This window comes from Chanodichthys erythropterus, chromosome 5, assembly GCF_024489055.1.
Source record: "Chanodichthys erythropterus isolate Z2021 chromosome 5, ASM2448905v1, whole genome shotgun sequence".
Taxonomy (NCBI): domain Eukaryota; kingdom Metazoa; phylum Chordata; class Actinopteri; order Cypriniformes; family Xenocyprididae; genus Chanodichthys; species Chanodichthys erythropterus.
This window is the reverse complement of record NC_090225.1, coordinates 19,830,655-19,846,960: the sequence shown is the minus strand read 5'-3', so window position 1 is coordinate 19,846,960 and position 16,306 is coordinate 19,830,655. Positions and strand designations below refer to the sequence as shown.

The 16,306-nt window shown below is 37.2% G+C and overlaps 1 protein-coding gene across 4 annotated transcripts in view; it reads left to right on the top strand.

Moving 5' to 3' along the window:
* rtn1a (reticulon 1a) overlaps nucleotides 1-16,306 on the top strand; it is a 34,681-nt gene that overhangs the window by 12,594 nt on the left and 5,781 nt on the right. The window contains exons 1-2 of one of the 4 annotated variants that reach the window (XM_067386488.1): nucleotides 12,066-12,094; nucleotides 12,313-12,327. In XM_067386488.1, coding sequence (XP_067242589.1) covers nucleotides 12,315-12,327 — 13 coding nt within the window. In that variant the 5' untranslated portion in view covers nucleotides 12,066-12,094; nucleotides 12,313-12,314. Of the gene's footprint in view, nucleotides 1-1,426; nucleotides 2,336-7,307; nucleotides 7,603-12,065; nucleotides 12,095-12,224; nucleotides 12,328-16,306 lie in introns of those variants that run through there. The other 3 variants (XM_067386484.1, XM_067386486.1, XM_067386487.1) reach the window with 3 other exon arrangements.

Below are 16,306 nucleotides of genomic sequence, written 5' to 3'. Positions count from 1 at the left end.
AAAGCACAACTCCCAAAATGCATCTACACTGAACAACAGTAATGTTTCATACTGCAATCGACTGCTTTTCATACCTTCATTCAAAGACTTTGCTTCAGTCAGCAGAGCATGTGCAAAAGACATATGCGAAGGACACTTCAAAGATTGTATAAAGGTGAAATGGGTATGACGCACTTACCAGACCGTCTCATGCTGCAGATGTTTCAGACAAATTAACTGGAAATACTACATTTGGATTATCACAAGCAAGGTCGGAAATTAACGGGGGCTTGGGGCAAAAATGGCTCCAAAAAAATAAAATAAAAAAACAACATACACAACAACATACTTTTTCACATTTAGATTTCACTTTGCAATCAAATCTTCATCCATCGTCTTCGTCATTCAGAAAAGTTAGGCGAAATGGGCGAAGTGAGGTGAAATCTGCTGCTGATCTGTGCTGCCACTCTCGTTCGGCTCACTGAATTTAGCAGACGTGTTCCGTTTTAACTGTAGTGTCTATTCTCTAATTGAACTAATTGATTATTATTACTATAAAAAAATCGAAACGACGTTGGGGGCGGTGCTGCAGTCACGGTGGGTAACAAGTGATATAACCGGTGTTGCTGCTGAACACCAGTAACACCGTCTATCGCAACTCTTTCTCCGAATATTGGCATGATTGCAAATGTGGTACTTACTGATCTTATTGAAGTCCAATAAACAAGTTGATATTAAGTGAACTCTATTTCATGAAAATAGTTTCAAACAAAGCCACACCAGAACTGTTGTGCGTCTCCAAGCAACAGTGATTTTAAATGAATGTGCCTTTTGAAGGACTGAATGAATGAAACAGTTTTTACTTAAATATCCCACTTTTAAAGTTTAATTTTTTACAATTTCTAAATTAAAAAAACATATTTACCAATAGCTGCATGAAGCAGTCTATGTAAATGTGTCTAAATAAAACCACTTCAGATGGAGCTTCTGTGCCACTTCTGCAGTGCAAAGATGGCTTTTTTGATGATTTCTTTTAAATGGGTAACAGTCTCATTGGGTGTTATTGTTCTGAATCAAACTGAATTTATTATTTAACATTTGAAAACAGATTTTCTATTTTAATTCAAGAAATTGATAAAATATGATGCATACATTTAATACATTTAGAAAAAAATGCTCTTATAATGGTAAAAATGCCCCTGGAAATCAATTTAAAGGGGAAAATATCGCCCTGTAATGGGGAAGTTAATGTATGTTATTGAGAAAGTTCTCCTAAATTTTTGAATTTGCTCCTAAATTTTTTTCATTAGGAGCACAAGTGCTTCTAAAGAGAAATGTTATCTTAGAGCCCTGTAGATAGATGGATAGACGGATCTAGAGATTGGATGGTTTGGATAGATTGGATGGATAGATATATTCTGTTACTTTCCTCAATACTCTTTTTCAGGTCGAGAGTCTCCATCTGATGTGCTGTTCCAGCCAGCAGGAATGAAGTCTGTGAGCTCCACCCAAGATTCCAGCAGCATCAGCTCTCAACCCAATCTTCCTGCAGCCCAGGACATCAAGAGTTCAGCCAAACCCTCATCCCCATGGGATCAAGACCTTCATGGCAGTGGAGATGAGTCTGGAGATTCAGAAATTGAGCAAGTGGCTGAAGATTCTGATTCACCGATACACGACTTGACATCCAAGACCCCGCCTGCAAAAGGCGGATTCAGTCAAACAAGCAACCCATTTGAGGAGACCAACTATACATCTGCCACTGATAAAGCTAGTAACCCATTTGACAAGCCACAAACCAACAAGGTCAGTGCAAGTAACCCATTTGAGCTATCTGGGGGTACCAAGATGGGCTTCGGTCAGTCTAGCAACCCGCCACTTTACAGTCTGTTAAGAGAGGAAAGGGAGGCGGAGCTCGACAGCGACCTGCTAATCGAATCAGCTTCTGAAGAAAGTCCCAAGAGGGAGCAGGAATATTCTGCCCCAAAACCTCCTGAAACATCTTCTCCCGTGACAACAGGCATCACGTCCTCGAAGCCCATCACAACCTCCGCCACCTCGGCCTCTCCCTTCACCGACCCTCCAGCTAGCACCCTGAGAGAAACAGAGAAAGAAACAGAGAAAGAAAAAGAGAAGGAAAAAGAGAAAGAAGTGCCTGTTGAGAAGCCCAAGCCGCAACCAGAGGACAGCTGGTCCACCAAACCCAGGCCTGCAGTAATGGGAACGTCTACAGTGACTCCGGAGCAGCACTCCAGTCAGGAGAAGGAGAGTAAAAGCACAAGCAGTATTGTGAGTTCAACCACAGAGAAAGAGGCTGATCTGCCCTTGTTACTCCAAAGCTTCAGCAGACAGAAAGGTAAGACGCTCTGCGCTTATTCTTCCTACAAGCAGTGCTGTTTTATTATCATTTAAATAATATAATAATAATATTAAATAAGGCATTTTTAAATGAAAATAATGCATGCATAATTTATAGTTTCATATATAGTTTCAGTCATTCTTTTCACTTAGTAGGTACACTAAAACTACCAAAACAAATACATTTAAAATACATTTATTTCATACTAAGTATACTTCAAATGATATTTATTGACATATCACTTAAGTCTTACTGATATAAAATTATAATTAAACTTTATTTGGAGTATTTCTTTATTCTTCACAATGCACATTTCTTAATATTATGCCTAAAAAATGTTTTAATATCACTATTAATAAGCATTGTATGATCTTTGTGTAATATCAGTCTTTAAATGCAAGATATTTAAAGTGTACCTTAAGTATACTTGCAATAGTTCCACTTTAGCACAATCAAATATACTTCAGTATATCTTTAGTTGGACCTCAGCACCACTTCCACACAATTGAAGTGCAAAATTAGTTTTCCCAATTTAGCGTACCTTAAGTATACCAGTTTAGTATACTAAAGTTAAGTACGATTGCAGGGTATTTTTATTTAGCACATAAATATGTAAAGGTTTTTGTAGTATACTTAGCACAAATAAATGTCAAATACATTTTAGTATTTTTTTTCACTAGGAACAAGTATGGCACAATTTTGTATCCTAACATTAATTAAACATTAATTAAAATTGAATCAAAATGCTAAAAACAACACGCACAATAACTACTAATTTTACTGAAAATTAGAATATTGAATTTTGTAAAAATCCCCATTTAATTCATTTAACTCTTTCTCTGCCAGTGTTTTTTAAGAAGTTGCCAGCCAGCGGCAGCATTTTTGATCATTTTCACAAAACTTTCATGGCCTCAGAATATTTTGCAGTATGAAGATCTGAACTTGCAGTATATCAAAAGAAAGAACAGAGCCTCTGCTTTTAAACAAACAAAAACATTTTATTTTTTATCAACACTTTGAATGTGGGTAAGTTTCATAAAAAGCAACATTTTGAACAAAAAGCTGAGAAAATTGCGTTTTTGTCAAAGACTTTGTCTAGAATAATGATCAAAACATGGATGGAGTATTGCTTCCATCAACACCCCCAAAGCTTGCACAGTCCTATACCTCTTTCAGGGTCGACATTTCCTTCGGTAACGACAGGCAGTTTTGCTTTAAATGCTGTTTAATATTTGATTATTGTGTTATTTTACATGTGCGTAAGCAATGTTTGTATCGCATGTTTCTGTTTTTTCACCTATTTTGAATCCCCTACCGTATAGAAGTGAAAACATCAGTGGTGGGGAAGCATTGTGTCAAAAATGACAGGAAAAGAGTTAATCTATCAACACCCCCATTTTCTGTTAATACATTTTAAAACAATCATAATTACAGCATAAATGCCAGAGAAAATATCTTAGCCAATATGGAGGGAATATTGTGTTGAACAATGGGGGGGGCCTTGGAGTCAAAAAGGTTGAGATCTGCTGCTCTAGAAGATTGAAGGTTTGCAACCCAATTAACATTAGCGCTGTGACTCAGAGAACCTCCACTGCTGCCTGACAGCTGTGGTGAGAGGTGGAGAGTGTCATGAGCTGATGAAGTGACGATGTAGGAGTACCAGCTCATCTCCTGTTTATCACCAAACGGCATCTCTAAACACATTCAGTACAAAAACCATTTTGAATAGATCCTATGATGCAGTATATCACCATAACAGCTTTATAGCAACACAAGAGGTAGTTTACTTAAAGGTGCTACAGAGGATGTTTTGTTTTATACATTTTTGCAATATTACTTGAAACTGTCTTTACTAACTGATAAAAGACTATTTATTAGGTGCACTAAAAGGAATAATATTAATATACATCATCTGTGCACGAGGTAGGGCCTTAAAAACATCAGCCAATCATTTACGTGATCATCGCGTAAACGATTGGCCCTCTGGCTTGTCAATCACTGCCATGACGATCCTTGTGAGAGACGAGCGCGGCTGTGCGCTCCAGTAACTTTCCACAGGCGCCGCATGCGATGTTTTTGTCAGGAGTAACAACTGCAGATTATGAGTTACCTGCGGTGAGTCCAACATAATGAATCCACTAACACGACACAGCGAATGCCGGTGGTAAACACTCATGTTCCAGTACTCGTGCACGAGTTTTGGGAGGCGTTCCCTTGAAATGAGCTGTGAAGGAGGGGGGTTGTTCTTACGCATGCGCTCATTTCAAAAACTCACTAACAGTCTTTGATTTCTCAGTTGTCGAAAACATCCTCTGTAGCACCTTTAATATAGGTCATTCAGAATTAAGGTATTTAACAGTATAATCTAATTAGCATATTGAAATTTGTCATGCCAGACAAAAGAGTTATGAGTCTTGCAGTCTATATTAAATGCAATAAAATAAATGACATGAACCACAAAATAATGCAAGAAACGGCCAGTGTATTGACCATTCCCCAAAACGATTGACTCTTCTGTGCTGGTTCTTTCAAAGAATAGTTCAAAAAGGTGAGTTATAGTCTGAATCAATCTGAGATGCTATATAATTTACAGCATTAGAGACCATTTTTGTAACCTTAATTTTTATTGTATTGAAACCAAAATATTATTTAAATCATGGGTTTCTGGATTCTCTGTGCAATTCAGCTCACTGATCTGATTCTTTATCATCATCTCTTTGAATGTGTCGTCATGCCAGTTCAATAATGCTCAGAGGATGCAGAGTTGAGTTGATTTGAGGATGCAGTGTTAAGAAGATTATTGTCACAGCTGGTGTTTTCCACAAAAGTTTAAACAGAAAAGCCTGCTTATGTTGCAAGGACTAATTTGATAAGCTGGTGGAGAGTTTGAGAGACAATGGCTGTGTCCAAAAAACACAAAAATGCAGCCTTATTGTAAGGCATTAAAGAACATCCGATATTTGTGTAACATCCTGTCTACTAAGATGCCTTAATCTATTTATCAATTATGTTGAAGCAAGCATAGGTTTATTATTTGATGCATTTAAACTAGCCGTTGTAGCCAAAAGCTGACTAGAGCTCACTTGAATTTATTTATTGTTTATGTCTAGAGATCATTAGACATGACATTATAGTCCTTTGGAAGCGATAAGAAACCATTTTCATTGTGAAGTACACACTGCTTGTGAAGTGTCTGACTGACCAGGCAGGCACAGCCACAGACAGATGCACTTTATTCTGAGGTCAGTTGAGGTTGAATTAGGCGATAATCTCCCTCTAGTGGTGGTTTAAACAACTGCAAGGTGGCTTATTTACATAACTTCTCAATAACAAAGAACCAGCCAAAAAAGCTCTAGTAATAGTGTACCCTGACCCAAAAAAGATATCACAGCTTCTTCAAACTGTGGCATAGATCATGATTATGTTTTGTGAATTAAATTAACATGTCTAAACAACATTTAAAGTGAAATGTAGTACTGCTGTTGCTCATATTCTGTAGACTCATTAATAAAACTGCAAGCCTTTTGTGTTTTGTCCAGAACCAACATCTCTAAACATACTCATCTCTGGAGTCAGTCCACCTCGCAGTGTTTACGTGAACCTGAAAGCCATGAAATTGTGACAGCGGTGGGAGGAATGAACATTGTGTTTTTGATCAAGTGGTTCTCTTCAGCAAAGAAGACTCTCTAGCTTGTATTTTTATATAGTATTTTATAATCCTCTTGTAAAATGTGGGCAGTTCATGCACATATGATGCAACAAGCATCTTGAACTGTTTTTCTTCATCATTTTGACTGAAGGAACAGCAGTTGAGATTATATATTAATTTGCTACTTTTCTTTTATTAATTGATTTCTTATATTACAATGCTGCGGGTGGATACAGATAAATTGACAGATAGGTTGTATCTGATGTTGTGAATTGCGTTTACACAAACACACACACACACACACACACACACACACACACACACACACACACACACACACACATATTCCATTCATTGTTTGGTGAGTGAAACTGAAGATTCTGGAATGTTTGAAAAAGAGGTCAACGCCTTTTCTGCAGCTCTCCCTTGAATCACCTGCAGAGGGCGATAGAGACCGCAGTTTTGTACAACAAAGCTTTATTTATTTATTTTTATTAAAATACTTTATTATAACATTACCAACTGATTGCTCCGGTGGTAAAGTATATCTTCATGCGAACCGGCGAGGTGTTTTAAATGTGGTGAGATTAAACCATTCAAAGAAACAACGCTCTGCATTTCACTGCAATTCTGAGACAATCTGGATCAGCACAGATCAGCCTGTTGCCATAGCAACACTGGAGGCAGGGAGCTTAAGCGGTTACCCTGGTGAGCCCTTTGAGAGAAGATGTTATGGAAAGATGATGGAAATTAATAAGCCTACACTGAAATCATCAAATACCAGACCTTTTGAAAACATTCACTTTTTGTTTCTCTGTTGTAATGTGTATGTAGGCCTATTATTATTTGTAACTCAGTCTGTAAAACCTATATTTCACCTTCAGCCTGCAATGTTCTGGTAAGTATGAAAGCTTGTTTCCGACACGGAATAAAAAAATTATTTAAAAAAAAAAATATTAATCTCGCAATTATACTTATAAATATTGTAATTGCGAGTTATAAAGTCAGAATTGCGGGATATAAATTCGCAATTGCGAGAAAAAAATCAGAATTGTGAGATAAAAAGTTTTATTTCCTTTTTTAATTTAGTGGCGAAACAATGCAATAACATAAAATTGCATTGTTTGCAGATACCAAGAAATAAAAAAAATAAAAAAACATCAGACTCCACCCATTTTCAGCCGAAAACAATGCCGCTGAGGTCACATGACCGTGCTTATGTTTATGTATTAGCTTTGTTGGGTAGGGTGGGGCCTCTTTGATCTAATCCCCCCTCCCCATCACGCCCCGGGCGCTGCATATGGTACAGTCCGCTCTCTGCGGTGGAGGCTGCAGTGTTTACTGTTTCATCCAGCCGAGCGGCACCTCTCCTTCTCCTTCTCTTTCTCTCGTTCCGTCTCTCTGTCCGTCGAGTAGCTGTAGCATCTCTCTCCCCTGCTCTCTTCTCTCTTTTCTGGCCATTCATGCCGTTCGGACGTGTGAGATAGTGGGTCTCGGGAATACATATCAGCGAAAGGGAAAAAGAAAGACGACAGCAGCGAGAGAAGCGACAGAGGAGGGGAAGACATGGATAAAGGGAAGAAAGAGTGCACCTGGAGCTGCTGGAGAGGGCAGGGTATACATATTTCATGTTTGTCTGTGTAAAATCGTATTCATTTTACAACTCCATATTTGTCTATGCGTATTTTAAGCCATGAATGTGAGTGTGTATTAGGTTTTATGTGAAGCCTCAGCTTCCTCTCTGTCTCTGCGATGGTGGGACAAAGAGAGGAGAGGCAGCTGTTTTGGGATGAGGGCTGGCAGGTGGTCTGTCTGCTTCATAGTAATGCTGATATGCAAACCCCGCTGTGTCGTTAGATTAGGCTCCGGGTTTCCATGGTACAGAGTTCAGGCTGTTTTTATATTCAATAGCGGTTACAGCAACGCTAGATGAGGCTGTCGCTATAGCAACCAGGTCACACCCATCCTGATTACATCATTCTCTTCAACAGGCATCCATGATACCTGGAGAAGGAAATGAGGGAGAGGATGGAAGAGAGAGAGGTTGCAAAAAAGAGACAAAGACAGATCTTTTTAATAGAGAAAAAACAGAAAACATGTTCTCTAGGCTGTTCCAGTAGAATGACAGGCACTTTTTGAAGGTCCACCCAGATAAAGGGAGTGCAGACATGGCAATTATAGATACTGCATTGTGTGAGTGTTAGCCGTCTGTGTTTGTAAAGCTACAGTATTTGTGTAGGGTTGTGTTTAAAGCTGAAATTGTTGTCTGTAACTAGATGAAAAATTAAGCATTATAGTTAGCCTGAAAACATTCTCAGTGTTAGACATGTAAGGTATTCTGGGTGCTTGCTATGACGTCTCTAGTTTTTTGCTAGGGTGTATTAGTCATAGATAGTCTTCAGAAGATGATTTAGCTAAACTAACAAAAAACAACAACACAAAGGCGTCAGCTAACACCATAGTAAAAGAAGAAACATTAAGAAGTACCATAGTGAAAACCTGTAATATTAAGTTCATACATACATGTGAAAGCTTATCCCATTTCTTTGAGAATTTAAATCTTGGTGGTTTTTACAATTGGAAGCTGCTCAATGTGAGTGACCACATGCTGACGTTTCAAGATGGTGCTGATACGTCTGGAGCGGTCAAATATGGCATCTACACATATATATGGTTTTAGTTAGTTGCTAAGTGGTTGGTGGTCGCTGGCCCAAAAGAAAAAAATCCATCTTTCTGGTGCTTATACATCTGCAGGGCCCTTTTTAATGTATGTTTACCACTAAAATACATATCGGGGCGGTAACCACTATAGGCATTGAGTGGGGACAAGTCCCCTCTAATTACAAATTAGTTGTTCTCCCCAATATTGATATTGTTGCTGCTGTTCTGCTGCACTCCATTACGCAAACAGTTCAAAACTTTACATTTAAGGCTGTTCGACCTCAGCAGCCTGAGACGACCAATCAGATAAAAGAAGGTGAGGCTTATTGTTGATTGAAGATTGCTGAAGAAGAGAGCGAATTCCAATGCAACACTTTAGTTTTTACACTGAAAGGGCGTGGTAAGATGTAAGTAGCTTAACATTTAATATTTGACAACTGTTTTACGATAGATATGCTTAACGACCCATAGTAATAAACAGTGATGCAAACTACTCAACTTTTTTATTATGGAATTTCGCCATTTTGAATTGAAAATATGCTATCATTTGATCCATGCCATTCATAACTGAATGTGACAAGACAAAAACCGTTTAACCTTTTTGACATAGACATACTAATAAGAGTGAATGTGTGCATACTAGTGTTGTCAAATCGATTAATCATGATTAATTTTATCTAACATAAAAGTTTGTTTACATAATACTTGTAAGTATGTATATATATATTTTGTTTGTATTTGTATGCACATACACACATATATACATATAAATATCTAATAATATATACACACACACATATATTCTATAAACACAAACTTTTATGTTAGATGTGATTAATCGTGATTAATCGATTAATATGCACAGCACTAGTGCATATTTTTAAATAAAATATTATTTGCAAGGTGTTTAAATCTCAACTAGGCTACAATTAGACCTAGCACTTATTATTTCTTTTCTTTATTCTCTTAAACCCCTTTTAATCCTTTATTTAATTTCTTTAAATAAAAAGACCAATAACACTGTCCACCCCACCCCCAATGTTCAAGACATGGTTACGGCCTTGAGACATAGTCAGTCTGTGTCTACCGTTGAGTACAGAAACAATTTAGAAATTCTATTTATGATCATTTAATAAACAAAAACATGAGCTGTGTCCCAAATGACATACTATACACTATGAACGTATACTATATGCACTATATATTCAATCGTCTCGCGTATGAATTTTATAAGGAAAATTCAAGTGTCCCAACATTCCACACGTTTTGGGACGCACATGTGCATATTTTCTCTTTACTCTTAATCAGTTTCTCTGTATTTATGCTATTTGTATGACATCACATTTTCCCTGCAGGGCCGCATGACATTACTGAAATCATTTCTTGTTTTTGATGATTCATATTGAACTCTCTAAACCTCTCTAAATGCATTCTCATGCACAGAGAGAAAACATTCAGTGCTGTATTTTTAAAACCACCCACCGACCTGAAGCCAATGTTTTATTTGAACTAATTTATATACATTTTTCCAGAAACTTCAGTAATTAAACAAAAGCAAGTAAATCAAATAATTATTCTAATTAATGGTTTTCTTCCTGATTATGCTTAACTAAACCACTGAGGAAGTTTAGTTTAGTTTAGTACACTTTTAAATGGAAACGTGTACACAATGCATTAGTACAGTATTGTTATTTAGTTGTCTACTCATATAGAAGCATCTCTGAAAATTCAGTATAATAATGAATTGTCAAATCAGCTAGACACATCCCTTCCCTGTCACATGATATGTGTAATCATTATGAACATATATTCCCTCTAGATTTAAATTATCTTTGTATCATTTGGTGGGGCTACACATCCTATCCACTTGGATTCCATTTCCTGTTTAGCTCTGGAATTTCCATGGTTGTGTGTGTGCAACGCTTTTGATTCTTACATATTACACTTGGCTTGCAGAAAATTGGATAGGTTTTTTAAATATTTTGCATAGTTTTTTTTATTCAGATTATGAGCACAATGTACTGTATGAGTACCAGGATTCTGATTGCAGTAACTCTGCCGTCTGGGTCACCTATTTTTGAGATTTATGTGTCAGCAGCCCAGATCGTTAACCAATAAGCTACCACCAACCCTAATTAAAACTTAAACTGGCACAAAAATGTGACAAAAAGATCATTGTTGGTGTGGGTTCAGTGAAGACTTGTTTTAAAAGGATTGTTCAAACAAAAATTAAAATTCTATCATTACTCGCCCTCACGTCATTCAGAACTTGCATGTCTTTCTTTTTTGGAACATAAATAGATTGTTTTTGTTTATACATTGGAAGTCAATAGTAATAAAAGCTGGTTGATTACCAACATTCTTCAAATTATCATCTTTTGTGTTATACAGGTGAAGGCAATGATGACAGAATTTTCAATATTTAACTTTTGTGGCAGGGTGAACAAAGACAAAGTGAGTGTGGCCTCAGGTCAAATAATATGCTCATACAATATTAAAATGGTGGAAAATAAAGTGTCTAATAGGAAAATAGTGCAGTAACTCAATATGCTTGGGCATTGTGAAGGTCATAAGTTCAGAGTTTAAGGAGGTCACACATGCTCCCTTTCTGGTCCAGGATGTGTTTCACAGCTTAGCATACTAGCTTAGCATAGCACTAACCGATTAAGAAAGCCTCTTTTGATTTGCTAAAACAAAATATCTAGATATTCAGCCATTTTGAATGAACATTGAGGCTTTCAGTGCAAATAGAGTGCAACAGTGCCTGCCCACTTTCACAGCAGCCTTGGTTTCAGAAGTATTTTTCCCATTCATTTATCCTATTGGGACTTTTAAAAAAAGTCTTTAGTTATAAGCTATGAATGAAACCAGTCAGCTATATTACAAATTTTGAATTGAAGCAAAAAAGTATTTGAAAATAGGACAGAAAGACAAAGGCTTTAATGAGAGCTATGGAGCATTGTGAATGACATAATTTAAATAATTACGATGGAGGTATATAAAACTATTAATCCAAAGATGTTGATTATGTAAATATAAACAATATATTTAGTTTATTTACAAAATATTTACTGTATATATATGTAATTGAAATCAATTCCTCTATGGAAAAAATGAATGAGATTTTTACTTCCAGAGCTCCACAGTAGCACTCTATTTTGGCCTTTGTCCCGTGGCAATGACCTTTCACTCAGGAAGTGAATAGTTGGGTAAAGATTGCCCTAGCTGCCAAGCTCTCTGATGCTAAAATTACACTCCGACATTTAAACACCAGCACACATGCACACAATTACCCCCCACCACCACCTTCGTATTTTAAGCTGGCCCCCTAAGCAATGTGTGTAAGGGAAACTGGAACACTGTATCTATAGCAACTGCTGCTGCCCCCTTTCTTTTCTAACACACACTTGCCACATAGGACGTATGAAACAAGATGGATTAATTAGGTTCTGTGATGGGTCACAAATAATTCTGTTTTCGATTGTGTTTTTGTTCAGTTTCAACTATTTGTCACCCGGTATGCTGTGTGTGTGTGTGTGTGTGTGTGTCCATTATTAGCCAATGGTAGTATGAGCCGGTCCCCCTCCCTCTCATTCTCTGCCTTTCTCTCCTTTTGTGTGCGTTTTCACTCACTGTCTCTCTCTCTTTTTCTTGCCGTCTGCAGTCATGGGTGGTTCAGGTCAGTATCTCTCTCTCTCTCTCTTCTGTTAGTTTTGGTGCTTTGGTGTTTTGACATCAGAAACCAGGGGCCTTTGTGAGAGTATTGTTTTATGAGTCTGTAACAGTGGAGTAAACTATAGATGTCACCGGTTTTGATGAATAAGTGAATTCGGTGGTGCTGTAGTGTCCACTGTCCATATGTGATCATAGAGCCCATGTTAAGTCACCTAACTACTGTATATACTTAAACACTAGTATTATTAGTCTACATTAGTTAAGTCAATGATAAAAGGTGTGTGTGAGGAGAAAGAGTGGGAGCGTTGCTGTTTTTAGTCTTGTTCTATTTAAAGAGGCGGTTAACAGAAGGATTGATCAGAGTAGAAAAGTGTATCATTATCAAGGGTTTTATTTTAATAATTCTGTTAAAGTGTTTAACATTGTTATTGATGAGATACAGTCAGAATTAAGAATAATTGATGGTGTACGCAGCTCAGTCAAATCTGAAAACTGCATTTCATCTTGGACTTGGATTCAAGCAAAAATCTTGAGATAAAAATGGCCGATATTTCTGCCCTTCTCTAAGCTCTGCCGGGCTAAATTTAGCCCAGTGGGACCAATGGGAGAACAACACAGGGGACTACAGATGTCGTGCACACGCTAGAGTGTGACAGACCAGCTTCCCTGAGTGTGTGTAACAGTTTCTTCCAAAGGTGTAAAAATATAGGTGTAAAAAAAGAAAACACACATCAGCTACAGGGAGCTCTCGGTTGCCGCAGAGACTGAAGAGATGATTCAGAGATCTCAATCTGCTGGTTCGCATGGCAACAAGTTATTAATTCTACTTGTGTCATCTTTGTGATATTTGGGCAACGGTGGAAAGGTGAAAGATTTTTCCTCCAGCAGCCAGATAAGAAAGACCTGGTCTTCTTAAGGGCTTTTTTACACTTGAAATAATTAACCCTGGGTCATTCTAAATCCTGGGTTATCTTGCTTCAAGCTTCACCCGGGGTTAACAATTAATCCTGATGTTTCACACTGTACATTCCTAAACCCTGGGTTAACGTTCTTATTTGTGGTGTTAGTGTCATCGATTGGATGAACGCAGCATGTGACCTGTTTACATAAAGTTCTAGCATTGCGCAACCTAGTATTGCCAACTGTACTATCGAGTTTATACTGAATGGACATTTTTGACTTTAAAGGTAAGAATGAAATAGTCTCTTCACTCAAATTGTCGCGGTTTCTGTTTGACGTTTTTCCTCTCAAACGCTAAATTTATCGTTTATACGTATTCAATGCACAGTGTTTCCACGACTGTCCAAAGCATGCATATATGCAATATATGAGTACCTGATTGGATGTCTGTTGCTAGCTGTAACATTCTAACACCGAATCATTTCACACTGTATAAGTTTGGCACCACAATGCAGGGTTAACACTGCAAAAGTGGTGCTAAAGTCCTGCTCTGGAGCAAGGTTTCATAACCCTGGGTAAAAAGCTGTGTTAACCCCGCATCTAAATTAAAAGTGTGAAAGGTTCCTTTACCTGGGGTTAAAAGCTGTGTTTAGAATGATGATAACCCGGGGTTAAGCGCAGTGTGAAAAGCCCTTTAGATACCTGCTTGAAGCTGGTTCACTATCTCACACGATTGCATTAAACCTGCTTGGTAAGAAGTATCATAATAATTAGAAAGAACTTGCATACAAGAACGCAAAGAAATTCTCTTTGACCAAATGAATGGGTCATAGCTGTTATTATATACTATACGGTAGTGTATGTGTACTTTAGCATGGCTAGAATGGCATATTGAACAATCGGCATATACAGGTCTAACCATCCAAATATATCTACTTCCCTACTAAATATTATATGAAAAGCAGAACGTCAAATTATTAGTACAGGATGTTAGTTCTTCATCAAATGTAAGATGGTCAGATTCAAAACAAAAGCAAATATAAGCTCCAGAATGTTTCGAGTTTCTGTGAAAGGTCTCTTCCAGCAGGAACAGTGTGTTCTTGACCTATAATTAAAGTTATATTTGGTCAGCGAGTGTGCTTGGTTTTAATCTCTTTAGTGTAAATATTTTATGGTCAAAGACTTTCCCAATGGTGATGTAATTGGTAGATGGCAGACGTGCATTGAAGAGAACGGTGGGACTGATTTGTACAGTTTGCATGTGGAGGATTGTGTGATGTCTGGGCTGGTAACCAAAAGCTTTGAACCCTGCAAGGGGTGATCCTTGAGCAAGACAGTTAACATGAGGTTGCTTCAAGGGGGATTACTCTTGTAACTTAAGATGGTACAAGTTTATAGCGATGTTGCAAACATAAATTCAACTCCCTTGATAGAGTGGCAATAATTTTAACTTGGATTAGAAGAGGTTTTGCTTCTTGTCTGTGTCATTTTACATGGTTAAACTTTACCATATGCAAACTAAACCTGAAATTTTAGAATGAGCAGGTTGTGGTGGCGTAAAAGTTTACAACCTTCATTCTCCTCTTCATTTCATTGCTGTTGATATATTAGCGAAGGCATATAGCTCACTGTGTGTGTGTGATCGTTACAACACTTCTGATAACATGACTATTTGCACTATCTTAGCTAACAGAAATAATTAACCCAGTACAGTGTGCGCACACAGATGGTTAGGGTTAGATAAGTTGACAACAGGTGCTGTGAGAGGTAGACAGGTGTGAACTGATAGCCTCAAGGTTACACATTTCCTCTTCATGGGAGGATTACTGTCAAATAAAATAAATGGGAGTTTTAAAAAATTGATTTTCAGATCTGTAAAAAGGCATCTATGGAAATGAATAAAAGTAATGGGAATGTCTATAGTGAACATACATTTCATTCACAGCTCTAAAATATTGGTCAGAAGTTGTTCTTTGGAAGTGCTACATCTATTTAAATGTATTTTGTTTATATGAAAAATGTAAAAAAAAAAAAAAAAAAAAAAAAAAAATTAAAATGGAAATGATCAGAAAGTGTCTAAATTGGGACTCATTGGATTATTCATACTTTTACGGACAGGAGAACTTCTTACAAAACTTTTCCGTCCAATTCACAACAGCTTCAATAACACATGAATTTGTTCATCTCATTTTACTGCTAATAAATTTATAGTGATCTAATTAAACAAGCAACCATGTGCCTGAGGTTAGTATTTACATAAAACACAGCCAAAATATCTCCATATAAGGCTATTCCACATAACCTTTCTGTTACAGCCTTTTGTCACTCTCTGCCTATCTAAAGATGCGCTTTTACCAGAAAGCATGTGCAGGAAGACTCTCGAGCAATGCCAATTGTGCCATCCTCAAAACCAGTTCAAACACAATTATTAAAGGTGCCCTAGAATCAAAAATGAATTTACCTTGGCATAGTTGAATAACAAGAGTTCAGTACATGGAAATGACATACAGTGAGTCTCAAACTCCATTGTTTCCTCCTTCTTATGTAAATCTCATTTGTTTAAAAGACCTCCGAAGAACAGGCGAATCTCAACATAACACCGACTGTTATGAAACAGTCGGGATCATTAATATGTACGACCCCAATATTTGCATATGCCAGCTCATGTTCAAGCATTAGACAAGGGCAGCCAGTATTAACGTCTGGATCTGTGCACAGCCGAATCATCAGACTAGGTAAGCAAGCAAGAACAATAGCGAAAAATGGCAAATGGAGCAATAATAACTGACATGATCCATGATATAATGATATTTTTAGTGATATTTGTAAATTGTCTTTCTAAATGTTGTGTTAGCATGTTGCTAATGTACTGTTAAATGTGGTTAAAGTTACCATCGTTTATTACTGTATTCACGGAGACAAGAGAGTCGTCGCTATTTTCATTTTTAAACACATGCAGTCTGTATAATTCATAAACACAACTTCATTCTTTATAAATCTCTCCAACAGTGTGTAATGTAGCTTTAGCCACGGAGCACAGCCTCAAATTCATTCGGAATCAAATGTTAATATCCAAATAAATA